The sequence below is a fragment of the Phaethon aethereus genome, assembly GCF_964289735.1.
Source record: "Phaethon aethereus genome assembly, chromosome: Z".
In the NCBI taxonomy this organism is placed as follows: Eukaryota; Metazoa; Chordata; class Aves; order Phaethontiformes; family Phaethontidae; genus Phaethon; species Phaethon aethereus.
This window is the reverse complement of record NC_138577.1, coordinates 89,836,165-89,863,938: the sequence shown is the minus strand read 5'-3', so window position 1 is coordinate 89,863,938 and position 27,774 is coordinate 89,836,165. Positions and strand designations below refer to the sequence as shown.

Here is a 27,774-nt window from a genome sequence, read left to right as displayed (position 1 = left end):
TTTTGATGTAACTGGCTCAGATCAGGCATCATTTCATACCCAAACACTTGCTAATGTTTACACAACAAGTGTTTTCCTTCATTTTTTAATACTTAGTCTTTTATGGCTAACGTGCACTTAGCTGAAGAGCTTGACATGACACCTGTTTCTCTGTGTTTTTCTACTGAGACCCTGAGAAGTGTTCAGTGATGTCCACCAAACAGACCTCTGCTAGCAGAAAGCACATCTGGAAAACACTGAATGTTTGCAATAGTACCTGCTCTGGTTTGATGGGCTCAGTTGTTGTGAAAATGTCAGAATAATGTTGCCTCTCAAAGACTCGATCCAACACCTCTAGCTGCTGCTGGGTGAAAAGGTCTCCTCGCATCTGTTTCCGAAGAAAATCTCTGCCCGGGAGAGAATGGCCGTTTGGTACTGGAGACTCCTGAATACCTTTCGAAGAGGAGAGAGAAGACAGAGAATAAGTAGTCATCGCAATGATGAGACCTACAGAGGAGTGCCTCATTTCATTCCTTGAATAGATGTGGGTACCAGTATGGTGATACCATGAGGAATCTTTATGAGAAGGTTTCAAGCAAGACACGTATTGCCAGAAGATGGTCTGACCAGTCTTCCATCACAGCCAACCCTCACCACAATTGACCATCAATTATTTCAGATGTAACTTAATGGCAGGACAAAGGATAACAGTAACATCTTTGCTCGCATCAGTTTTACTGCACCACCTGAGACCCTGTCTGGTTCATGGTCTGAATGGTAAGTACACCACCTGATGCTACAGTCACAGTCGACTTGGGTTAGCTCCAGCAGACCCGCTCTGCTCGGTCACTGTCCGTACACTTCATCCCCGTCCTGTGGTACCTGCAGGTCTTGCTCAGCTCCATCCCATGCCAAGCTCTGAGCTGCGGCATGCCCGTGTCAGGCAGCAGGGACTCTCCATCCAGCACCACCGGCGGCTGGCAGCAGCTGGCCAGACAGCCTCCAGAACGCCAGCGCTACCTGCACCCCAGAGATGGGATGTCCCTGGGGCTGAGCTACCACTGCAATACCCTCAGCAAGCCCTGAGCCGGTCACGCTCCTGGCACTGCAATTTCACTTTGGGTTTCTTAAGCTTATTGTCATGATGAAAGCCTGGGCTCCGAGGCACTTTCTCCTCTCCTCTCCCTTTTGGCAGAGATTTTTAGCAGAAGTCATAAGTGACTGCCCATGGCTGAAAAGCCATGAGACAAGTTTGAAAAATGTTTAGATTGGCAGTTCAAAAAGACTCTTGCAATACAGGGCCTTGTTTCAATTTGCTTTTTGCAGATTCACAGTGGTTTTCTACTTTTCCTTCACCTGTCAGTGCTAGAAATGTATCTTTTACGCACTGAGAGCTGAGGTCTGCAGTATTCCCAGGACTCCAGGAGGTGGAACTCCAAGAACAACAGTAAATATCAGATTTCTTCTCCAGATGGCAACACTGCACTAGACAGAGGGAGGAAACGTTTTAAAAATAGAACCTCACCGCCAAGATCATTTTGAGGAGCAGAATTCAAATGCATCCTTAACAACAAGATTTTCATCAGTGTTGCAGTGGCAACACTACTGTCCAAGTAGTCTGCAGGGGAATAACATCACACAGACCTTCCCTGGTGGATTCTGCATCGAGTTTTTTAACGGCAAGCATCGAGGAGATCTATGCAAAGATACCCTGCTGCTGCAGACACCAGTTTTCTCCCCAGACATGTGCTGGCCATCAGTAACATGGGTGATCCTGCCGGACAGCATTTTTCAGTAAGGACTACTGATTTGAGATAATCTTTCAGCACAGATGGATTTTGCACAAAAGTGCTGTGTACCCAGACTCAGAAAACCGGGCTGCTTTAAGACAGGTCTCTCAAACTGGAAGATCAACACATGCAAATACTTTTTAAACCTAGGTCACTCTCTGTAACAAACTGCTTACCCTGAACAGACTTTTGATGTTAGCAATTAATGCTGGAAACCTCCTTCTAAATTTTAGTTCAGCAATTTAGGCAACAACAGCTGTATATTTACCTGTTCAAACAAAGTCATGGAACTTAAATCAGGAGTAGACAATGTTGGCTTTTGTCAAGTGCAAGGATCAGTTTATTCCACATGGGAAAAAAACTCTGAACCTGTCCTCTGACTATAAAGTCTAAGCACGTGTACAGAGCTGTGAAACAATACAAAGGGATAAAAGAGTGCAGTGTATCTTTAAATATATATATTTTTTTTACTATTCTAAATCAAATAATATCTAATAGACCCAGTGCTGGGTTTAGTCAACCATGGCTTATAAAATTAAAATTCTGGTTGCTAGCTGCTTGGTAGCAAAAGGCCGGGGGGACCCTGACTCTGGAGCACGGAAATGCTGTCTTTAAATTTCAGGTTAAACTAATGTTATTCACAATTTGGCATCGAAGTTAAGCTTTAAGCAGTTTTGGTCTAAAGGGTGTGATGAAAGGGAGTGAAATGATCCAAGACGTGGTATGACCTGGAAAATGTTCTTGGTGACGCTGGTACAGTTTGTGCATCGTTTATACACCCAGAGATCAGGTGTATCATCAGACCCCACTGTATTGAAATACGGAGCAGCCGACCCGCGTTTCACCAGCAGCACTTTTACTACAGAGCGCAGCTCCACATTTTTTGGGGGGAATACGTTTGGAGAAGAGGAGCCAGCCGAAGGCTGTTACTGCCCAGAGCATCCAGCACCTTTGTGAGAGGAGTCTGGGAATGCACAAACTCTCCGGCCCTTGCTACCAGTCCCTCTCTGCATCTTGTGAATGAAAGGATAGCTCGCTCTTTTTCACTGTGCTTCCCAAACTTGGATTAATTGCAGGTAAGTGCCGCATTTCGCTGCACAAGTAGAGGACCCTCTATACGCTGTACATGACACCTGAAAGTTCATGAAGGTCTTTGGGATGCATTTGGTTGTTAGACATTATATAAATGTGAGATAATTACCATTAGCATTATGCATTGTTTGAATACACTAGAATATCTTTGATAATTAAAATACTGTTGGCAGGTTTGAAACACTTTGGCTTATAAATAGGCTCGAGGGAGTGGTAAAAACATTTTTCATATAATCAATGCATCCACCTAGGAGGGTTATGTTTTGTTGACAGTAGCACTACGTGTGTACCTACCTACTCTGCAAAACAACTATTTCCCAGTCCAGTGGCATCTTTCCAAAAATGCTAATGAAGAGCACAGATGTAATACTGCCCTTAACGCAAAAGAGGACATTCTTCTCAGACGAGTGTTTCATCCTTTTCCTCTAGCAGATCACATAGACGGGACAAGACGGTGCCGTTAGACCACAGCGTTGTGCACTGCCTCAGGCGCCAGGCACTTCCCTCCTAGCACGAGGCCAGAAGCGTCGTGCCTCCCGGGGACGCGCCGGCAGCCGTGCACCCCGGTCTGCCCCGACGCCCTGGGGAGAGCCCTCGCCTCCCGCTCCCTGCCCGCACCGAGCTCCAGCACATGCCAGACCTGCTGCCGTCCCAACCGGTCTGGTCACAGTCCCTCCCAGGCATCCAGCCTTGCACCGGACACCGACTCGGCGCATGATCCAGCTTGTGATCTGCAGCTGGAAGACTCGCTGTGTCGGGTCCATCTTCGCATGGGGCAGAGTCCCAGTGACACCTCCCCGGCCCTGAATTCTCCAATTCTTGCTAGGTGCAAGAAAAAGCAGTCGTTTCTCACTCTGAACTGTGTGGCCACCTTCTTCCCTGCATCCTACTCAGAAGAACAACCCGTGGTTTCACAACAAAAGCCGGGCATGCTCCTAAAGAAACTGGCCTGACTCGGACATAATGTTAATATTACATACCAGCAAAGGCTTCCTGCGGCTAGCCAAAGTCTGAACAGTCTAGGAGAGATCAGGTTCAGAACAGATCCACCTCTGAGAAGAGATGCCGTGCATGGTCTTGCTGACAAAAGGTTTCCTAAATGGTGTGGGTGTCATCCAGAAATACTACATCTTTGTTAATTAAGAGCGAGTTATTTTCTGAGGACCTAAGCAAATGGCAAGATCAGTTTAAAGAATGTGATAAATTGTGAACTCATTTTTTTAGCATGCTTTTACAGTTAAATACTTGTCCATGACATGTTTTCTGAAACAGCGGGAGAGTATCTGAAATTCCTAAATAGGCCTAAAATAGATCTTTAGCCATGCTCACCACATAAGTCACGTGATTTAAAATGGTGTTTTTCTTCTACATTTGTAAGACTACAGGTGAAAATAAGGAGAGCAGAAGACCCTAGACCCTACCTTCACAAAACTCCACAGCATGTTTAAAATCCCTAAAGCTTAGTATTAAAAAAAAGGCAAAATATAAAAATACCAGTAAAAAACACTGAAATAAAGAAAAAGATCAATCACACCTTGTCTTTTTTTTATCCAGAGAGGGACAACAGCACAAATGAATTACTGCGTTATGAAGTGTCACTGTGAAATAGCACGGGATAGACCCTGCCCTGCTCTGAGTGAGAGCAGCTCCGCTCGAGGATCTCAGCCAGGTGACAGCAGCTGAGAAATGGGTGCCATCCGCAAATTCAGCTGGAATAATATTTCCAGTGTTACCAGTAACAGTGATATACCATGAAGTGCACACCTCCATGGTACATCTGTCTGATGCAGTGCTCTTCTGAAGGAAAAGAACCTTCTGGTTTCGGGTTTTCAGGTTGGTTTATTTCTTTAAGCAATGTGGTTTTACAGGGTTAATCAAGGAAGTAAATAGCTAGTACCATGAACAGCCCATATTCATAAAGGACATGGTTTCTGTCTCTAATTTGTACTGTCCAACTTCATTACCTGGTATCATACCTAATTACTCCACCTTATAGGGAAATGCAGGCTAATTAGGAAGGATGTTATTCACCACATTTAGAACATTATGAAGCAAATGAAATATTACCAGGAGGCAAAAAGGTGATTTGTTTCCTTGTAGCATGCCTGTAAATTAGTCCAGAGAAGATAAAGACTTTGTTTAATTACCATTTGGAAGGCTTTGTTTAAAACATAAGCTGAATTTTCATGCCACCTTCTCAGGATTGTGTGCATTTGGCAGCCAGCAGCCTCATGCTCTTCCCAGTAAAGCGTTAGATTCAGGACCGCATACACAGTGAGAGATCTTTGCATTTACACTATTTGAGTCTTCTAAGCACTGTTATTTATTTTCTCAAAGGACAGTATCACTAAAAAGAAGCTTTATATTTTGAAGTGTATATAGCTGATCATCGCGCAAATATTTTCAAGAGGACTCACTATATTTCACAAAGATGGCTATGGGTTTTGCTGTAGATCAAAGTGAGAAAGAGGGTGAAAAAAAGATAAATCATCAGAGATCCAAAAATACTTTTCATTTGGAGAAGATATCAGGCCATTTCGATGGCACTGATAGAGTCTCTGCTCTGTCTCCATTACCCACTGAAGGCAGCCGGAGTCAGGAGCTGACTACGCTAGATTATATTCCCTATAAGATGGTCACCAATATATATATATATGATCTTCAACCTCTATTGATTGACCAATTTCACAAGCAAAGACTGGTGAAATGAAGCTGAAATGAACATCATGCTTTAACTCATTGAACCCATCAGGCCTGAGTTAATCTCACTGCCCACTGTCTCTGATAGAATTCAATTGATCAATCATGTTTCGGTGATAGTACCATTTCAGTGGCTTATTGCTTCTTCATTTCAAGGCTTGACCTGTTAGATATACTTGGGCCAGCTCTGTTCCTCCTGGAGACACACAGACCAGCATCTGCTGACGGCAGCGCCTTGTCCTGCCTCCAGGCTTGGAAAAACTCGAAGGCTTTTGCTGAACGCTCTCACCTTTGCACTGTGGTTTTCGCAGGTATTTCACCGATTTCGCAGCTGGGGTGGGTGTGAGGACACGGGGAGCCCGAGTGGCTTAAGCCCTCTGCCCTCTGCTTAGTGCCCGCCGCCTCCCACCCCGCACCGTCCCCGACTCGGACAAGCAGGGAAAATAACGGTTTTGTGGCACGTCCACACTCCAGCCCCCGCGTACGGCACCAGCCGCGAACTGGCCTCCGCGCACGCCTTCGGCACATCCGCACATTCCCCCGGGGGCCACCACGCCTGCTGCTAGCACCAGGCGGCGGGGGTCTTCGGCCATTTCCCACCGGTCGCCTAAACGCACGGCCAGCCTGGGCACGTGCCGCTTGCCTCCAGCCTCCCCTCCGCCCTGCGCTTTGCTCTGCAGAGTCGCCCGGTGCTGCTGGAGCCCTTGGCCCCAGCTGCCCTCACGCCGGCCGGCAGCAAGGGGGGTGTCCAGCTCTCGGCAGGGTGCCGTCACCCCCCGCACGGTCTTGCGAACCAGCCTGCATCTCCCTGGCTCCCAGCGGCGAGCCCCCTCTGCGCCGCGCCGCGGCCAGCAGCGCAGCGGGCAGGCGGCTGCCCGGCGCCTGCACAGCGGGCGCTGCGTTTGCATCGGCCCCGGGAAATGGAAGCCGCAATGCAGAAACAGCTGAGCTGCCTCGTTGGCCTGCCAGTGCTGCCCCTCCTAAAACACTCAGCAGCACCGCCATTAGCACTTTTACCATCAACCAGCCACCTCTGGTCTTTCTCTGAGAAGTGATGGAGCTCCCTTCCGCTGCGAGGACATTTGTCTCTGCTCTCTAGGACAGCTGGAGGTCCTCCCTGATGTACGAGCCGGGGCCATGCCTGCACACCCACGAGGTGCCACCCCGCAGTGCTGTCAGGCTCCCAGGGCGCAGCCCCGTAGCTGCAAAACCGCACCACTAAGCTCATTACGGGCGTCACCAAGAAGGGGATTTTCTTTAACAGAACAGCTTTCCCATGAGATTACAGCTCATCTCCTCCTGCGGTGGCTTTGCCTGCAGTAGCCACACAGAAATTTTATCATACACCTCCTAGTCCGTGCTAGGAAAGCCCTGCCATCACCCCCAGCCCACGTGTCCCCCCGCAGCGCCCCGCGAAGGCGCGGTGGGACCTCGCCCCTCGGCAGCCCTAACGCCCGTGCACCCGACGGCATCTGAAAAACCCTCGTGCAAATAGTGCCCCTGAGCGGAGCCAGACCGCTCGTGCGCCTGCAGGGGCTCTGCCAGCCGGACGGGCGCTGCTGACGCTGCAGGCTTTGCACGCGCAGCACGCAGCGCCGTCGCCACTGCCCGCCGCACCGCTGGCAGGCGGGCTGACGGTGCCCGCGGGCCGGAAGGCTTCCAGGTCAGAGCATCCTAAGGCAGGCCTGGGACCGCTCTGCTGCCCAGGGCTGTGGCAAGGGCTGCGGAGGTGAGCCGGGCGCCCTGGGGCTCTCCGGACCATCCCCTGCCACGCTCTGGGGCCACAGCAAAGCTCGCCGCGCAGACGTGTGCACCCCAGCGGGGGCCTCGGCACACGGGAGACGGCGACCTGCCGAGCCGCACGGGTTGTCACCCTGGCCGACCCAAGCCTGCTGGCAGTCAGCCTCCACACAGCACCCTCGAGGAGCCACGGTTGTGCCCGCAGCCACCGGCCGCACCGCGGGGGAGAGCTCACCTGAGGAGGGCAGCTCGAGGGACTGGTGGGGCTGCTGTGGGTTCTGTGACTGCTCTCATCATGCGGTTTTGTGTTTAAAAAGCAGTAAAAATTACGTCAATGCTACCTCTCCCCCGTCAGTGGGGAATTCAGAGGTGCAGAGGCAGAGGTTAAAAGGGAGAAGCTGAGCAGGATGGAGCAGATGCTCCAAGCCCACCATGCACAAAGCAGCCGTGGGCATCGCCCCACGGCTCCCAGGGCCTCGGGGGGCTGCGAGTGCCTGGACAAGCCCCTGGGGCAGCAGGACCCCCAGCCAGCTGCAGCGTAACGTAGGAATGGGCTGACATTTCTATGACTTCTATAATATTTAAGAGGAGGCATAACTGCAGTAACTATATATAAAAAATAAATCATGAAAAGTTTATTAACAAATGATTGTGAGAAACCGAATCTTTTCCTAATCCATTTTTGCACGCTATGTTCAGCAGCAAGCTGTGGAGACATGCATTTATTTCATGTACTCCCAGCTCAAAGTACATTTCTAAATGGCTGTTAAAAGCTCATTGAAGCAGTTTTAACATAGTTTATACCTACTTCCATACCATGCCATAACACATCCTTTCATCCTTTCTTTCAAAAAATCATTTCTAGATATGCTTGGGCAACACCAACTAAAGCAGGCTGAAGATTAAATTGTGCCCTGCGTAGCTTTGGACATGCCAAGCTGGCATATGGTTACGACCGACTGGGAGAGGTTTTACAGCTCTGAAAAATACTGGGAGACCGAAATCTAACAGCCGAAGGAAAAGCAGTGGTAAGGCATGCGAACACAGGCCGATGGGATCTGTGCAAAGAGGGGTGACCACTCAGTACAGTAACTCCGGGGCATTCGTTGTCCTGGCAGAGCGAAACGCGGCAAATGCCGGAGCAGAAAGCAGACCCAGAGGAGCCAGCGGGAAGCCTGCACACCCCGCGCGGCTGGCATCGCACACCCGCAACTGCCACAGCCTGCGTGGAACTGACAGAGACTGCCGAACTTCTGCCCTCCCCAGGAACTGACATTTGATGAGAAAAATACAGGCTGTTCATCAGCCAAAACTAATCTTTCCATGCAAGCTTAAAACCACAAAGCAAAATTTCCACCTAACACCTTGAATACTTCACAAAGCACCACCTGGGAAACTCACCCGGAGAGAACGAAGCAGCGAAGGGCTCGCGCACATCCCGCCTACCTGAAGAGCTGAACTTGGAAGAACCGAGAGCCCTGCTGCGTCCCAGGAGGCTGACCACTGGTAAACCCCAGGCAAGCTCTCCCCCGGGAGGAGACCCTTCCTCCGCCGCGCTGCCAAAGGCTACAGTAAAGCTCCTCGGAAATGCAGAGGATTCCCAAGCAGCTATGCTGCTCCTAAAATGCGGAGTCCAAGCAAAGCGTTCAAACAGTATCGCCAACCTGTGACGAGGCTGGATTTACTAACATGCAAAGGAGAGAGAGGGGAAGACTGCGGAGCAGGTAGCTCGCTCCACCAGCCGCAGGTGGATGCCGTGCACCATCCAGTGAGTGGAGGGTGTCAGTCCGCGCTCTCCCTACACCTGTCTACAAATGGCACTCTCAAAAACCCGTTAATACCTGCAGACTTTCCTTCTGCATAAATTAAATAAAGCCTCACTTTACAAAATCAAGAACTGTGGCCTCAAGCCCGCAAATGTGCATGCTCACAATGAAGCAAAGAAATGTCTCGGCTGAATTCAGCAGTATGGCTTACACGCATGATGCAAAACACAGGAATAAAACAGTTATAAAATGTAATACAATATGCACCTATTTTTAGATTTTTACAAGTTACACAAAGTGCAAGTTCAACAGCATTTTTATACACTTTATCCACATGCATTAGTTGGGCAAAATTAACTTTTAAAGACCTTCCCCAGCTGTGTAATGCAGATTTTTACGCCTCAAAAATTCCTGTTTACTTCTTACATCTAAGAGCTGCATCCGTGCATCCATCTTCCTTCGGCTGCACTCTGTCCGCCTGAATGCAGGTGCTCCCTCCCACACTGGCCGCAAGCCACAGGTGTCCCCAGGCCTGGGTCTGCCGCGCCGTTTCATGCTTAAACAGCCAAAGCCAGCACAGAGGCCAGGACGCAGGCACTGCTGGGCACGCTGCTGTTACTGTTGGCTGTGCAGCATCCCTCTACTCAGCTCAGCAACACCAGCAGAGCATGGCATTTCCCCATGCTCCGTCCTCCTCCGAGCAGACAGGTGGACGATGGAGAAGGTCCATCAAACCAGCTCCTGAAGGAGAGATGCCGAGGTGGTTTCTGGATCCCACTGAAGCCAGCCGCTGCCGTTAGCCAGAGACAGGACTGCGGAGCATGGGTGAGGAGACGATGCTCAATGCGTACCTGTGAGCGGTTCCCCCAGGGCCACCTACTGCCGGGGCACGCATGACACAGTTTGCTGTCTGCGGCATGGTCCGGCACTCCCACAGCCAGGGAGGTCTCCCACCAGCGCCGAGGGGGACAGCAGCACCGGGAGGTCCTCCCAGCTGCAACACAGCCTGTGCAGGGAAGCCTTTGGTGTGCCCCAGCCCCAGCATCCTCCTCCAGCAGGGAGGGCATAAGGCTGCTGCCACCGCCCCAGCTCTCACATCTGCGATTTGGGAGGTGCTACCTGCCCGCACGGGAGATGCTGCGAACGTACAGGGTGCGCAGAGCAACATCCCGTGCACCAGCACCTCCCGGGCTCAGCCCTGGTGTGAACAGGCAAGCACACGCATGCGTGCTCCGTGCTGCAGACATGAGGTAGGCAGCGACGTGCTGACTTTGGCAGCCCTCAGCATCCTCCTGTGCTCCTGCAGTGCCGTACCGGTTGAAGGGACACTGGCCTCAAACAGGAAATTCAGCCTCTACCATTTCATCCGCCCACCTAATTTAACACTGAGGAGGAGGAGAAGGAGGAAGAGGAGAAAGAGAGGTCACACGGGGAGCAGCCCGCAGCCTCAGGCAGGTGGGGGGAGACTCTTCACGGCCACATTGGCACTCGCTTGTCCTTTGCTGGTTGCTGTGCGTGAGCCTGTTAGTCCCCAGCAGACAAAGGGACGCGACTCGTCCCGCTCCTGTGCCGAGCCGAGCCCCGCTCCAGCCCGGACGGGCCCCGCCCGGCGCAGCGGCATGGCTGCAGGCAGGTGGGCACGGAAGGGCGCTCGCAGCACGCGCAAGGCCACGGAAAGTTGTCGCACTGGTTGGTTGGTTTAACCGCGGAGGCAGTTAAACATCACGTTTGTTTTTATTACCACTATTTTAGCTTCCTAAATGCATTCATGCTTCCGCACTCTTGACTTTTTTAAAAATGCAGAACAGAAGAGGACAAAAAGGCAGTTGGTGACCCAAGAAAAGGACATCTCCCTGTATATATTTGCATCTTACAGTTCTGCCTTAAATGTTCAAATGCACTGGACACAGAACAAAATTCATCAGACAAGATTTTACTTTTATGGAGAAACAGTGTAGCTCTTTGCTAATTCCTGTAATTAATTAGTGTCATCTAAACATTAATTATTTATCCTGCAGTAAACTCAGTAATCTACAGTACAACTCCCCTGACGCTGTCCTTATCACACAGATGCCCTTATTAAGCAAGTATGGGAGAATCTCACTGCACGTATTTCAAAACAGAATTTCTGCTTTCATTCAGAGGGAGGCTGAGCAGGTCACTTTCTGGGCTGCATCGTGGGAATTCTGCCAGCGTTCTTACAAGCACACGAGCCTGTTCCTGCAGCTTCCCTTGAGACAAACACGCTGAGACTGCCCTCTCACTCATGTCTGCACCAGTTTTCCTAAACTCACTTACTCCTCTCCCATCTAATGGGATAACTCCTCCAGGGGAAAAAAAAATTAAAAAAAAAAAAATGCCTAGAGCTTGGCAAATGATTTTTGAAGACTGCTGGAACTGAATGTCCCCTCTCCGTTCCCAACAGCCAGCTGTTGGCAAACCAATGCTTGCTATGAGTCTGTACTGGTGGTCTGAGCGTGAACATCCAGCGTGGCAGACACAGCTCTCGCCTCTCTGGGTTTGCTCGGTGCCACAGCAGCCAAGGGCAGGGGAGGCAATTCAGACTGCGCTGCAAACCTGCAGCAACGGGGAAATTTTTGGAACTTTTTCTTCTATAGGAAAACACTGATTGACTGAAACTGAACCTTGTTCGCAAGCGGGGATCATTTCTGAAGAACTGCATGACACAAAGCCCTACTGGGGAAAATCCTGAATGTGCTGAGACAGACCATCCTGAGACTTTCAAATGAAAGTTATTTTAGCTTTCCGGTTCAAAACCATTTTAGTGTTTAAAAATAAAGTAATCCGCTTATACAGAGTCATAGATTCACAGAATCATTTAGTTTGGAAAACACCATCCAGTCCAACCATTGACTTAGCACTGCCAATTCCAACACTACGCCATGTCCCTAAGCGCCACGTCTACACATCTCTTAAATACCTCCAGGACTGGTGACTCCACCACTTCCCTGGGCAGCCTGTTCCAGTGCTTGACAACCCTTTAGATGAAGAGATGTTTCCTAATATCTAATGCAAAACTCCCCTGGTGCAACTCAAGGCCATTTCCTCGTCCTATCATGTATCTATAAATCTGTATCTATCTCTATATCTACATATATATGTAGAAGTATTAAAAAGCACATAAGCCTTCAATCCTCATGCCTGGCCAAGCCTGGGCACCAGCCCCTCCTCACACGCCATGTGGTCCTGTTTCAGGAGCATCCTCTGGCCCGGGTGGGTCTCCTCCAGCCTGTCAGCCTTTCGTGCAGCTCACTGCATGGCTGCCCTTGCCATGCAGTCCGCCGCACATGCTTGCGGCGCAGTGCATCGCATGGAGCGTAGGATGCTTTCTGAGGCATTCTTCTCATTGCTAGTGCAAACGTACAAAACTCAAGAGACCAGACAGCCAGTCTGCACAACCAGGGCAACAGAAAAGGCATTTAAAAAATATCAGTGTCCCAGGTATAAGCAAACTCTTTGAATTACTTTCTATGACTTGTGCAAGGCATGATTATTCTTCACTGTAATTCTTGTCTAAAACACTTTGCATAACGAAAAATAAAAATTTTCAGGGGAAGTTGGCAGGGTTTTTAAGATAAATTAGTTTTGCTTAACCAAAAACTGAAAATATCTCCAACCTTGTACTTTGTGATGAACCATGAATGGTTCACAAGCACTTTTCCTTTAAAAAGATTTACAGAGTCTTTAGGAGGGGGTCATTATAATTCTTTTGTGGTTTTACTTCCCCAACTCTCTTCTTCACGTTATTCCCTTTAGGAAGAAAAGAAGCAAGCTCAGGATGCATGCTGCCTAAAATTCTTCTTCCTTACAGAGATATACATGCATACACGTAAGTATTTACATGTAGCCGCAGGTTCTTTCCAAGGTGAGCTCTGCGAAGCCGCGACCGCCTTCCCACACCCCAGCTAAAGCCAGTGCCAGCAAGACAAAACCATGCACCCTTCACAAAAAAGACTGGTTTGCACCACTCTGCTTCCCGGTGAAATCTCTGAAAGAGACTTTTTTTTTTTTTTTTAAGAAAAAGAAAAGCAAGAAAAAAAACTTGTGATGTGCGAAGCTAACTCTGCTACCATTGCACAGCAGGCACGAAGGCAGTGGCCAAGGGTGGCTGCAAAGCAAGGGGGGTCAGGCAGTGCAGCCATTACCCCACTGAGTAGGACACGGCGGGTCCCTCCACCAGCACACCAGCACCCATTGCCAATTTCCCTCTCCCCGAAGCTGGCATGGCAGCTCTGCCCGTGGCTGCAGACAGACTAACGACCCGGGGTCTGCTCCGCCGCCACCGCTGGGATAAACCAGGAGCTCGCTCCTGGCACCCCGCGCCTGGCATCGTCCCCTTGCTGCCTGCCCGTGCCGGCCGAGCCCCTCGAGCGTGGCCAGCTCCCGTCCACCATCGTGGCCCGCGCTCAGCCCTCGGGAAGGCGCCCGTGCCCGGGGGCTGCCTACCAGGCTCCGATGCTTCCCCGTGCTGCCGGAACGTGGGCACCGGTCGTTACCATAACGTACTCGATTGTTCTCAGCAGTGCTCCAGCAAATAAAGCCATTAATTATGGTCTCTCCCTCAGCCGCCGTTGGCTGGAGCGGCAATCAATGCGCAACCCCTCATTGCCTGCTCTCGGGGAGCGGAGACAGATGCCATAAAAATGATCCGCAGCCCGCGCCGAGCCCCGCCAGCACGGCGGCAGCAGGCTGTGCCCAGGAACGGCCGCCACGCTGCTTCGACACGCGATGCCGTATTTATTTGGCCTGCCACAGCCGTGGGGGAAGGCATCCCATTAGGTGATTATTTTTATCTTATAACGTCAATTTACTTATACTGATTGGCTTCCTGCCGCCAAATATCAATTAAATTGCAAATGCCTGCTGAAGCTTATTTTCCGTCTCTTTCTCTTTCCCCCCATTTCCCTTCCTTCTTTCTCTCTCCCCTTCTTTTTCTTCTTCTTCTTCTTCTTCGAGAGAGAGAACCCTATGTTCGAACATAATTTAATTTATTTCCCTTTCCATATCTCAAAGGAAAATCTATATCTCCCCCTGGAAGGCCATTTGCCCTCTGTTATTGGGAGCTGAGGTATCACAGCACTGGGCAATTTGTTTCAAGCGACTATCGGCAGCCCATCAGGACTCCTCAGGACCTCTGCCACCTCAATGCAATTGTACCTGGTGTTGCCATTTACGATTTGTTTTTAATAGCTGCCGGTACCCGCCGGACGGACAGGTTCCGGTTCCCGCACAGCGTGCGCGCCCCGCTCGCTCCCACGGTGGCCGCCTCCTCTCCCACGACACTGATCGGCTGCTGACGGGGGTCTCTGCTCGTCCCGTCGGCACAGACCCTTGTTAGCTCGGGGGCTGCTCCCGAACAGCTGCACTTCAGGAGGCGAAGGGGTGGCCAGAGCCGCTGGGGGTGACGTGCTGTTCCCGTGACAAGCACCTGCAGGAGCGCGCTTCGAGCGCAGGGAGCCGGACCCCATGTGGCAGCTGCAGGTGGGCTCCCCCCGCCTTGCGACAGGGACGGGGGCTGCGTCTGTGCACACCCACCACTCCCGCCAGCCACCGCAGCGCGAGGTCTCCTCTGACCTGGGGACAGGTCCAACCACGACATGGCACCTGCCGGCGCTTAGTGTGCCAAAGCGGCGTGTAAGACATCTTCCCCTCACTGCTGCGACCTCCCCGAACCGGTGACGGCTGCTGGCACAACACCCCAAACCTCCCACTTCACAGGCGAACTAACGCCCCATCACGACGTCCTTGTGCGGAGCACCTCTGCCCGTGCCTGCAGCCAGAGGGGATGGGGACGGCACCGCGCCACACGAGTGGGGCTGGAGGGCTGGCAGAGGAGCACCAGTGACAAAAACAAATGTCCCCGCGCCGGAGCTCCGCAGCAGTGCTGCAATCCGCGGGGAGACCGGGAAGGTGAAGCAGAGCAGAAATGCAATCACAATGAACCGGCAAACACCAAGGTGAAGTGCCTCAGATGGAGAGCACACCTGACCCACGGGCACAGCACAGGACCAAACCCCACCTGCCCTGCCCACGCCACCTCCAGTGTCCCACAGAGCGGGTGGGATCACCCCGGGATGAGCCGGGGGGAGCACAAGCCCAAGAAAACAGCCCAACAAAATCAGTTACAACCTCTCTGACCGCAGAGGGAGCCCCTCCGTGTGTATCTCCGTCACTCCCCTGCTGTGCACACACGCTTGGTCCATGCGTGGGTGAGGAGCACGGGGCACACAGAGGCACGACGTGAGAGCGAACACATCCCCACACACACACCTTCCTCCAGCTAAGCGCGAACAGAGAACAGATCCTACCAACCTAAAGACAGACGTAGCTTTGCCTGTCAGGACACCGCTGCTCGGTGTCGGTGAGGACACCCTTCCTGCGAGCAGGCGGGAGAGATGACGCTGCGGCTGCCTCAGGAGACAGCTCCTCCAAGGGCAGGAGAGTCTCCCCGGGACACACCGAGATGTGCCGGCACAGCACCGTGATCATGAAGGCGGCCCTGAACTGGGTCCCCGCAGAGCTGACTCCAAGCCCTGGCTCTTCCACAGCACTGCTGGCAGCCTGTAGCAAGACTTTTCCAGCCCCTGGTGCCTCAGTTTCCCCACTGGTGACGTGAGGACGCTCTAACCAAACACACTGTAATGTAGTAAAGATCTCCTGCCTGCACAGTCCTACCCACTATAAATTGTCTGTAGTGCATCCAAAAGTTCTTTGGCACCTTAGAAAAACACAGGTGTGTTTATTCTGGGCTGGCCAGTAACCGAGGCAACTGTCATGGTGTTTGCAATTATCTCCACGAGGTTTTGGACAGAAGCTACATGGCTTTAGCTAAGGCTGGTTTAAAAATTTGGACCCATGCATTTGAATGACACATTCAGAAAGCAAGAGAACAAGCTACAACAAATGTAGCGGTCTACATATATGTACCTAGATCTACCTATACTCAGACATACACATACATACTATATGTATACATGTGCGTAGTGACCATCTACATTCCATCCATCCGTCCATATAGCTACTCCCTATGCAGAGGTACTCATAAAAAAATACCAAGGGTAATAAGAAAGACCTCTGCACCTTTTGCAATGGTGATTATTGACTGGTTCATTCAGTGCCTGATGGAGATAGCGTGATTGCCTGGGATGTACCTTGCAGGTTTCTAAACAGAAGGCTCCAGAATCAATTTTGTGGTCACTGGTTAGATGTGACCGGCTTACAAACTCAGCATGGGCGTCAGGAAACAAATTCAAGCACCGCCGTTACTTTTTTTTAAATATCAGAGGTGAGGAAAGCCTCCCGGCTGGGAGAGCCACAGGACAGAACAGAGATTAACGATTTTGGCTTATTTTTGTCTCCAAGGTGACAAACGGGTGCGCAGCAGGCGTGGTGCCACGGCTGGTGGTGCAAGGCGAGGCTGGAGCTCACAGCTTGCACAGAAAGCTTTGTGTGTCTCCTGAAGTGAGGACAGCGCTGGGAGCTTCAGCAGAGCACGGTCGGTTTGGCCAGTGATCACCACTTCCACGGCTGTCTGAAGGACCCACGCCACACGGCGCTGATGGGCAGAGGGCAGCCCCCCATCTGTGCCCACTACCCTGCAGGTCTGCCCAGCTTCTCCTGTCCACCACTGCCACCACACCAGCTTCTCCCACAGCGTTCACAGTCCCCACTTTTCTGGGGGAAAGGCTGGTCTGCAGGAGGGAGCCTGGGGGCAGGACAGAGGACATGAGCATCTCAGGAAGCTTGGTGAGAACCCAAACCTGGTGGCCACCATTGGCCAGGGGCTCCGGCCCCAGCAGTGGTCAGGGGAACTAGCCGTGGATACCCCACTGCTGAACAAATCTTCTGCTCACAGGGTGTGAAGTGGCACCAGTTTAATACTCCGGAGCCACGACACTGACTCAACAGCTCCATTTTCATCCATGGCATCCTTGGAGGGAGCACACACGAGAACTTCCCCTGTCTGTGACGAGGTTCTGGAAAGGTGACCTGGCAAACAGGAACAAGACGAAGAAGCCCCAGGCATTTACACTGACATGACTCACTGGACACTAGCTTCCAGGGGAATTCCCACACCCTGACCTCCCCCTTTGAAGTAAACTGACCCACTAAGGTGCTGTGGTGGTCAAGCAGTCAGGCACTAAATGCCCCTGCAGCAAGAACCACGTGGGTGTAACAGAGTTAAACTGAAGAGTTACACAAATTCAAAACTCAAGGCCACACACCTAGCCAGTTCCAAAAAACCACCTTGCTTGGCTTCAGGCACATCTATCATATGTTCCTCCCATCCTGGACCACCCACGCCAGGCCTTGGCCATTCTCCCCCTTGCCAGCCAAGGCCACGATGGATGGGGATGGTTCTTTGTTCCCCTGACTGGGGCTAGGCAGGAGAAGACAGGTTCTGCCATGTCACAAAACCCCACTCTCCCAGAAATGCCACCTCCTGCGTCCTCCCAGCTGGGAGCAAACCGGGGCGAGAATGGGGAGAGAACAGCCGGGTGCCCGTTCTCGGGGAAGCAATTGGAAATCCGAGGAATCAGAGAAGGAAAAACCTGCTACATGACTATTTCTTATTAGTCGACTTAGGGGAAAAAAAGTCAGGCACTGTCAAGCATGAAATCTTATTGGGACAATAGAGATGGAATTGCCACTGCTGACAGTAACGTTTACAAGGGCATCATGTGTCGATGCCGCACAGCATGAAAGCAGCAGCCCGGTCTAGCTCTGTGAATTGTAACCAGAGACAAAATGTCCCATTTGGGACAGGTAGGAATTGTACCACCAAAAATAACCACTCAGGTGTAAAATGCATCACAGATGGACGGGAGGAAATGCAAAGAGCCCCATTGACATGGCAGGAGGCTCCTGAGCTCCCTCCAACCACAGGAGCTACAGACACAGTCTCTGAGCCGGGGAGACAACGCACCGCTTGGTTTGGAGGCTTCCCTTCGCCCCCGGCTGAGAACGGGCCAAGCAGAGGGAGCAGGAACATGCCCATCCCCAGATTGCTGGTGTCCGACCCCAAGCCGGGGGGCATCACTAAGGGTTTCCAGTTAACACGCAGCTGCCTGCGTTCAGGCACACGAACTCTGAGCCCTTATATCACAGCGTCGAGAAATCAGTACCATATCTGCAGGACCTGAATTTTTTAAAAGCCTGCACTAGAAAATCTGTCCAACTGAAAGGAACCGCATTCAGGGCGGTCAGGCAGCTGCAGCCCGCCATACCCGACAACAACGGCTCATTATGAGACCTTCCAAAGAACGATCTGACATGCCAATGGCCCGGAGACAGCAGCTACAGAAAATTATACTGCAAGGAAAGCGAAACCAGAAGGAGTACCTTGACCACAAGGTCCGATAATTCATTGCTCAGAATTATAAGGGGGAGGCGGAAGTGTGTTTAGTCAATATAAAACATTTTGGTGTCTTCACCTGAAATGCTCAGCCACCATGAAGCGTTTGAAGTGTGCACTTGTGCACCAACCGTCTCACAGCTTCTCCCCTGGGGCTGTGCCTTCTCTCTCTCATGACACACCGGAACGGGCGAAGAGGAGATGTATTCTGGCCATCAGAAGTGGTGGTGTGGAGGCCAAAGCCCTTTCACACCAGTTCCCGCAGGGTAACGCAACAGTCCACCAGGAAAAATCCAGTGTCTCTCCAGTTACTGCTGCTACAAGGCGAAACTAAGCTCTGCCCTTTGAGGTGGTTACCACTCAGCCAAAATTGCTCTTTCAGAGACCTCCTCACTGCAAGTTTGCTTTTTAGATTATGTTCTTCACTGTCTTGACTAAAAGTCAATGTGATTTGTGTGAAGCGTCTGAAAGAAGCACCTTCCCTCAGTGACGCCACCGTTCCCACCAGAAGAGCATCCCTGCAGCGCTTGGCCTGCACCCCTGACATTCAGGACTACAAGGGACATCTTTTCTCTGGCTCTGCACCTGCTTGCAAGAGGTTTGAGAGCCATGATGACGGGGCTGCAGAAAGTTTCTGAAAAAACGAAGTGCTGGCAACAGCCACACACCCTTACCCAGCCTGCAACCACAGGAATTCACAGAGCTGCAGATGCAGCCTTCAGACGCTTCATTGCTTCAGCACCCTGGTACATGGCTACAGGGAAGCTGTTTTATGGAGTGTCCATGTGACCAGAAAGCCATCGTGTTTCACTGATGTTAGTCCCCAACAGATTTCCAATACCCTGACCTCCGCTGTAGACGTCTCTTTTGCTGTGCTACAAATCACCCAGATCAGTGCCCAGTGACAGGAGATTTTAACTGGCTTTCCCTCCAACATGGGGTCTGGGGAAGCACCTCAGCTAAAGATCCTTGGATTCCAACCTCCACCTGTAATGCGGAACTGCAGCAGCAAAGGAAAATCAGTCTCCTGGTAAAGCCATAACCTTAAAGTAATTACCATAAGTATACTTTAACTACCAATATCCCTCAGCAGATTCTCAGAGGAGATAAAACATGGGAAAACTCCACACTCAAATTTTCTAGGCATCTGCCAGAAGGAAAAATACTGTTCGCTTTCAGAATTCCAAGCACTTTGACTGCTCTCCCCATCTCTGAAGTCATGGGCGTCGTTACGTGGATAGTCGCTGCCCCAGAAGTGAGAACACACAAAAACAAGGAAGCAGCTATACAGGCACCTCCATGTACATGCCAGTCTCCACAGCAGAGGTTCATGAAGAAAATAGAGAAAGCAAGGCCATGGCTCTGAAACTGGAAAAGCTTTTGCAAAGTTGCTCCAGAGTTACCGGTGGGGTGCATCAGCACGCATGCTGTGCTGGCCCCTGTCACGACCGGAGAGCTGGAATGCAGGGAAACGAACCTCAGACCACCTGGGACAACTGTCCAAAGATACAGACAGGAAAAAAAAAAAGCCTAGCTGAATATGAAGTGGGGAAACAAGTTGAAATTCATCCTCTTGTGGAAGTTCAGCAAAACACCAGTGGCACACTTCCATCTATCAGACACATATACATGCTATTGGGGCAGGTAGGGACGCTGTATCTCTGGATTTTCCCAGCTAGGTCTTCTTTTTCCATCTCCAAAGTCCGCACAAGCGAAAAAAGAACAAAAAGGGGGATTTGGCTAACTGCGCAGCACATCTGGATGTCCTGCCGCCTGCTCAGAGCTCCTGCTGATGGCTGACGGTGGCTGCTGCTGCTCCGCGCGGGCTGCTGGAGGTCTGGGACCCCAGACCGCCGCCGGGCGCGCGCAGGCCGCCCGCGCGTGCCGCGGGAGGCACAGGGCGCACACAAAGCACCGGCGGCCGACGCCACCTGCACGCACCCTGCGCGCGCCGGCTGCGCTGGAACCTCTGCACGCACGCTGGAAAACGCGTCTTCCCCTCGTCCCATCTGCCGCTTCACAGCAGAACGAGCCCTGCCCCAGGGTTTTGCGCTCCTGCGTGGCGCACGGCGAGTAAACCGCTGTCCTTCGTAGGTACTACAGCCTTCTCCAAGCTTCGCCGTACCCTGCTCGCTACGCCGTGAGACATCTGTAGGAGTGGTCTCCTTGACTCGGGCACCTCCAGACAATGGAGACGTCCTGCGGGTGTGAGTCCAATACTTCTGCAAACTCAGTATGACCAGCCGTTCACACAATTATTTAAAAACCACACAAAGCGCAAAATGCAAATAATCCCACAGCCTGTGTTGCATTTCCTTGCAATGTTTATTGAATAATGGGACAGATGTGTGAATAATGGGAGAGATTTGTAAATAATGGGACTATTCCACAAATGCCAAGAGAGGCCAAAATGGGCGTGATTCAGTCAATATTGCACAACTACTTCTAGCAATAAATAACCCCAGGTGCAAAGAGTATGACAGACAAAGGCCATGACACACACAAACTGAATCAGGGAAAACTTCCAGTCTCAGGACACCCCAATTTTCTGCATCGCACTCATTTTGCACTGTCTGCTTACCAGGAGCTTCCCGATTGGCAACAACAGCAATTACAGCTTAAAATATGAACTCTGGCTCTTCCTAAAGCACCAACAGAAAAAGCGTTTTTCCACTATCATTCAGGATTTCAGGAGTTTGTCATTTCAGCCAACAAAATAATTCTGACTTTAAAATCCCAGTAAGTTCAAATCAAATCTTGCACCAGCTGCGACAGAAGCAGACTTCAGTCCTACATGACAATCCCGGTACCAGCGCTGCATTTTCTGCGGCCGTGGAGAAGGCAGCTAACCCGCTGTCACCCGCAGGAGAATCCAGTTTACCCTTCCCGCGGGAGGAGGAGCCGACTTGGGAGGTGGGATAGAGACCCTGGCCGACCCGCGCCCCGGCATGCAGCGTGAACACGAGGCAAGGGGAGGGGAAAGCCATGGCTGTTTCCAAGCCTGACACAGAAATACACGATGCTCAGAGAGTTCCTGCTACCACGGAGCTGCCAAATCATTTACTTAATGCCTTGGCATTGGACCTTTCTTGCAAGAATAGCCTCTGTGTGTGTCTCTAAGCACCACCTGCAACTGGCCAAATCTCTCTCTTCCAGGGTAAACGCAGGCTGAGCCAGCCACAGCTCCCCAGAGCTCCCCTTACACGCTTGAAACTCCAGCATTTATTTTAACAGCGTGGATGTATTCTGGCAGACCCAAGCAACGCAGATTTACACACGGAAAAACAGGAAAAATCCAGCATCACACATCGCGACTTGAAGCGTGCATCCCTCCTCTCACAGAAACACCTTGCTTGAGCGTGTCGTTTGAAAAGAAAGGCACAAAAATAACCAGGTACGCCAACAAAAACCCAAACTATCTTTTCTCTTCCTGATTTTGCTCTTCAGTCCTCTCAAAGATCACTATCGTCATTTACAACATGGAAAACTCATTGTGAAAATTCTGTGAATAATATAATACATCCATCCTAAGACAAAACTTTTATCACCTCTCTCTGTGTATCTATAGGTGGTAGATACATTAGAGATATGTGCGTGCAAGCTCAGCATAGATACATAGGTATATGCATGCACTGCAACTGCATCTCAGTATTTCCTCCTCTCTGGATGTTACCAATTTCTTGATAAAATCAGAATGATTCATCTTGCTCATGACCTTTCTATTTCATTCTCTATTAGCACTTATAACAAACATCCATCAAAATTGACAAATCCTGTTTTTCCACAAAACTGCTTTTTCTTTGGAAAATGCATTCATGCAGAAGAATCCTGGCCAGCCGCAGTACTGGCACCGTCAGGGTGGTCTGACAAGACGTCTACCCCTAAACTGGATCTCAGCTAAACCTGTATGAAGAGGTTATTCCTTGAAAAGCATCTAGCACTCGACAGCTCCTGATGAGAACAGCTGGAGCTACAGCAGAGCTGTAAGGAGTGGTGGAAGCCTGGGCTTTTCATTAACATAGCTCCGGGAAAATCCCCGCTCCGCCGAAGCCGGTGGCAAAGCAGCAGGGCTTCACCCCGGAGCTGGAGGAGAGCTCTCTTGAAAATAGGGGCCCCGGGGACTGTATTAGGAGAAAAGTGACAAACACGCTTGACGTGCACACAAGACAGCCGGTAACCCGCTCACTCGGAAAGGGCAGCTGCACTGGCGCTGAGTTTTCCTGCACTGAGCTGTGAACGTGTAAAACCACCCATGGGCGAGCATCACCAACGGCCAGGGCAGAACCAGCCCATCCCTCCAAAGCCCTCAGGCGCAAGGGCATGGGGATGTCCTTCCCAGGGACAGCTGCCCGCCAGCCACTGCCGTCTGCCCGGCCATGCCCCACGTCCACGGGGATCCCGAAGAGGTTGTGCGCTGGCACCTGTACCCCCGAATACAGGGATGCAGGCAGCCCCAGGCGTTCAGCACGCTCGCAGCTGAGGGTGTCACAGGGACGCTGAGGAGCACACGGACTGCTGTAAGAGCATGGGATACTCCCACTGCGCTACAGAGCTGAAGGGGTTTGTCCCAGCGAGAGAGGAACTCATCCCACAGGGTCCATCACCCAGCCGGGCAGAGGTTGGTCCTTCCCTCCCCGGAAACACCATCTTGCCTCAGCCGTGCTCGTGGGAACACATCGCCCTCAAACATCACAACAGCTTGGTTTGGGTGCTGAAATGGCTTTCTGCTTCATTTTCATTAATTTAGACATGCAGAACTTCCTCAGAAGCCCAGACTACACCACTTTAACACTGTTGTAGCCGAGATCTGAATTGAGTCACATTTATTCTTTTTTCCCTAGAATTTCATGAGGCATGTCAAAATACCCTCTTTTTCTCTGAAAGAGAAGTCTTGTGTCAGCTGAGCTCCACTTGTTGATGTCCAGGACAACCAGCTCAGCACCAATAACCTCATGGATAGAAGGTGGCTCCTGGGAACACCCAAGGGTTTTAGTCTCACGCCTTGAGGGAGTCGAACTCCTCCTCCAGACACCCCCCACCACCCACGGGTGACACTGTCACCTCTCGTGTCAAACCAGCACCATCCATGGGTGACACCATCACTGGGGGTGTCAAACTGCCTGCACGACTGGCAGCTGCTGCCACTCCAGCACGTTTGGAATGCCCTGTGTAAGGTGCACAAAAGGTAAATGCAAAGACTGAAACAAAAAAAAAGCCCCACTGTTGCAGCAAATTATATCCAAGAACTCAGGAAAAAAGCTTTCAATTAAATGTAAAAAAAACAAATTAAAACCTCCACCAAGCATAGACTGCGTTGGGCAGAGCACAGATGAAGCCACCGCTGCAACGTGACTAGCGAAGTCCAGATCAGACTCTACGAGCATGACTTCAGCGTCCATGTGGTGAGGGAAAACCTCCCCTTTCAAGGAGCTAACAAACCGACAGGACAAACAGCTCACCCCACTCTGCAACACCAGGAAAGGATCCCTGACCGTAAAGGACAATCTGCATCAGCAGGAGAAATTCAAATCAGTACTTGCTGACCCTGCGAAATCTCATTCCTTCCAAAGGCTTCACCTCATTACAGCCACTGCAGTTATCCCCAGGAGTAAAGACCACTCCAGTGAGTAAGCACTGCCGAAGTGGGCCCAGAAATTACTAAACTCCAGCACTTCCCTGGGACTCTGGGGGGTGTTTGTCTTTAACCTTTGCATGGACTCGCATGATTCCACCTGTTTCACCTGACCACCTGCACTACAAGAGTTTGGTTTCTGACCTTTTTATGCACTTTTCCACTGCCTCTTTCTGGCCGTCGCTGACTTGGCAGCTCCAGGCAGGCACCGCCGCTGCAGTGCAGTACGGCTAGGAGGTACGGCCAGTCCGCTCTCCACTCGCTCGGCAGTCCCACCACGTACCCCTTCCCTGCTCCTCACTGCCTGGAGTCACAGTTTGGCACCTTGGCATCCTAAAGTTCAACTTTCTATTGGCAGGTGATTTTTTTTCTCTCCGTAATCTCCTGCTTTTTTACCTTCACAGTTTCTGTTTTGGACCATTTTCCTTGCAGTTCAGATCCCCAAAGGCTGCCGTCCTTCGCACATCACTTGCACGGTGCAGAAAACCCCCAAGGAAGAGCTGGAGAGGACAGTATCAATCCCCACCATGTACTGTCAGGCTCAGGTCCTTATCTGGGGTGAACGGAGTTATGGGAACTTCTGTCAACACAGGACCTCGCCAGTGGTTAATTTCTGCACTGAATTCCATCGCCCACTGGCTGTAACACATATTTTCCTCCTGCCAATGCCCCAGAATGTGGACAGACAGTATAAACTTGTCTGTGGGCTCCTTCACCTCCCACGTTCCCACACCGTGGTCCCCGGCAGTACTGTGACCCCTCGTTCAGTGAGTCCTCTCCAACAGGGATGCTCAAAGCCCCCAGGCCAAAAGTGCCTAAACCTATTCAGGAAACTCCAAGGAGTAAGTCTGGAGTGGGAAGAGATCCCAAGCCCTACTCCGGAGAGGAGAGGGCTTTCACACCAGAGCAGTATCTCACCAGAGGTGTCCCGGGATGAGCAGTACCCCCAGAGCACCTGCAGCACCAGGACCCAGGTCCTCTGCCAGCAGTGGTTGCCAGGAAGAGGGGCCCATGGGTGGCCAGAGTCATCCCACATTCCAGCCCTCAAAGACAGAAGAATAAAGATCCTCCGCTGCCAGGGAAGCTACAATGAGATCTACTTTGCATTTATGAAGACTTAGAAAGCCGTGGCCGGACAGGGGGGTTTACACGCTCACAACTAAACTCATGGCTGGCAGGGCTCTGCTTATAACCCCTCCAGGTGAGCCACAGGCTGACGCAGCAGCTCTCACCACCCAGGCATACAGCCCAGCCAGGACATCCCCACGGCATGGTGCTCAGCGACAGGGTGGGAGCTCCCTGCTGGCAGGACGGATGGGGGGCACGGGCAGAACAGTGGGACCAAGAGGGCAGAACAGGCAGATGTTCATCTCCACCACAAGAAGACAGCACAGCAGGATGCCCCTGGACACGATTCATGCGCCGCATGAACACAGTGCAGGTCACAGGGCAGACCTTAGAGGGGGACAGAGCTGTGGACACTGCACCTGACCACGCTCACTGGAGCTAGGTACCAGCTGTGCTTCTGGTGTTCAGCATTTAAAGAAGTGGAGGCTAAGCCAAAGGAGAAAAACGCTTTACAAGCCGTCCTAGCAATCTCCTCGAGAAGATGCCCTGGAAGCCACCTTGTCCCTCAGCCACAAAAGGAGATGACAGAAGACCCTGGCAGCACCTCCTCAGCACTGTGCTCCCTTTTGAGGCTGCTGACCATCTGCGCCCGAGGCATTTACACCCACAGCCTTGCAAGTCTCTGCCTAGCTGTGAGAGCAGCTTCTTCTTTCTGTCCCACTGGGAAAACGTAGTTCATAGGCCTGGTATGGCGGAAAGGCACAAAATGCAGAAATACTATCTGTATCATTAGTCCTCGCTCATGTTTAGTCGTGCTTGCTTTGCCTTTCCCGGTCACTCTCCCCCAGGACATGTCACTGACTTGGTGAGCTCGTGTCCGCGTTTGCCAGTGCAACGCACTGCGCCGGCCGTTCTCCAAGGCAGGCGTCTCCCGCAGCAGCTGCAGCACTGGCGCCATCGGGAACGTGCTCGGCAGCTTCAGCTGGCTGCGCACGACGGTGCTGCTTGGATGCCCAGATGTGCCTAACCTCAGGCATCCCTGCACGAAAACGTGGTGATCACAACATACGATAGTTTCGTAAGGCATTGGATTGCACCCGCCCCCAGTTTCTTCTCATTACCATTAGCATCCCTGCCCCTCTTGGGAGCTTATGCTCCCAGACAGAAGACTGTGACCTAAATGCCTTTAAATATACCAAGTCCATGTTTAAAGGGAAGGCATTTCTCAACAAGTTCAGTTGAGAAAACGAAGCACAAGCACCTACATCGTCACACCAGATGCTGACAGCAACACAGGGTTATGGTTGGCGAGAATGGAAACAAAACAACCCCTACAAGTGAAGGTCTCCTGCTACGCTAGTTTCAATTCCCCAAATGCCTCCACCTCTGAGAAGACTCTATACCAGTGAATTTGAAATATGGTCTGTGCAGCTGTTTGGTGCAGGTATTTACATCTGCCAAAACTCTTCTGCAGCCAGAAGGGGTGGGTGGGTAGCAGGCACTCGCATCCTGCGCAGTGCTTTGTTGAGGGTGTCCTGCTCGACTCTGCCACCCTGCTTCCGACGGCATTTCCTGACGGGGCTCGGGGCCAAGCTGACAGTTTGCAGCAAGGCGCTCATTGCTGCACGTAGCCTTTTGCTCTAGCCAGCTGCACCTACGCGAGGGACGAAAACACGCTGACTGGCCTCGCACAGCCTGTGTCCCTATGAGGAAATCCTCTTATCCGCTGTGCCACCATGGCTGCACCTGAGCTGAGCAGCGGAATGGTGCCCGCCCTGTGCCAACCCCTGCATTAGCCAACACTGGCTGGAGGATGCCAGCCTGCACACGCCAAAATCATGCCAGGGAGGTGCTAACTATAGCAGGATGGGGCAGCCAGAGTTTGTGCTGTGCATCAACGGTCTCTAGTTAAGCAGGACAGATGTAGTGTCAGTGACACAAGAGGCATCCTGGACTTACGGAGCAACTATTGTACGCAACCGGATTTCAGCCTGGCTTGGCTGCTGCTCATGTTTGCAAAGTGCCCCTATTACCTGCCAGTATCAGAGATTTCTGCATGTTTCAGCATCAGAAGTGAGGGCACGAGCATATTTCTGCATCAGTCAGGCTGTGGGTCTTGAACTGGGCTAAACTGCTAAAAGCACATGCACGTCTATAGGTGCAGAATCAGGCAGTTGGTAGAAAACTAACAAATAGACATGCAGTTCCCCATCAAAATAAGCAGTATTTGCTCCAAAGGTCATCATTCCCATGTAGGGAAATGGTTTGCATAAAGCAAGGAAAAGGCATGAGAACAGAGATTTGTGTAATTCTCCCAAGCTCCATCCATAATTCCACCGGGAGCCGGTCACGCCTCTGCGAGCGTACGGGAGCCGAGCCTCTTCCCCCGGCCGCCAGGCCAGCCCTGACAGCGACTGCCGGCAGGAGCAGAGCCAACAGCAGCTGCCAGCGCCGAAGGCAGAACTCACACAGACAGGAGCTGCCCAGGGCGAGCAGCTCGAGCCGTCCGTGGCCCGTCAAGCAGAGGCTCTGCACGAGTGCGACGCCGCTCGCCCACCCAGATCGTCCCTGCGGCAGCCAGCACCGGCCCCGCGCGCTCCCCTCGCCCCGGGGAGGTGAACACGCACAGAA

At 51.7% G+C, this 27,774-nt stretch overlaps 1 protein-coding gene across 4 annotated transcripts in view; it reads right to left on the bottom strand.

Annotated features, from left to right (window-relative positions):
* Positions 1 to 27,774, bottom strand: part of PAX5 (paired box 5) — a gene marked incomplete at both ends in the record, with an annotated part of 133,782 nt that overhangs the window by 83,791 nt on the left and 22,217 nt on the right. For all 4 annotated transcript variants that reach the window (XM_082012966.1, XM_082012967.1, XM_082012968.1 and 1 more), the window contains one exon: positions 257 to 432. In XM_082012966.1, coding sequence (XP_081869092.1) covers positions 257 to 432 — 176 coding nt within the window. The remainder of the gene's footprint in view (positions 1 to 256; positions 433 to 27,774) is intronic.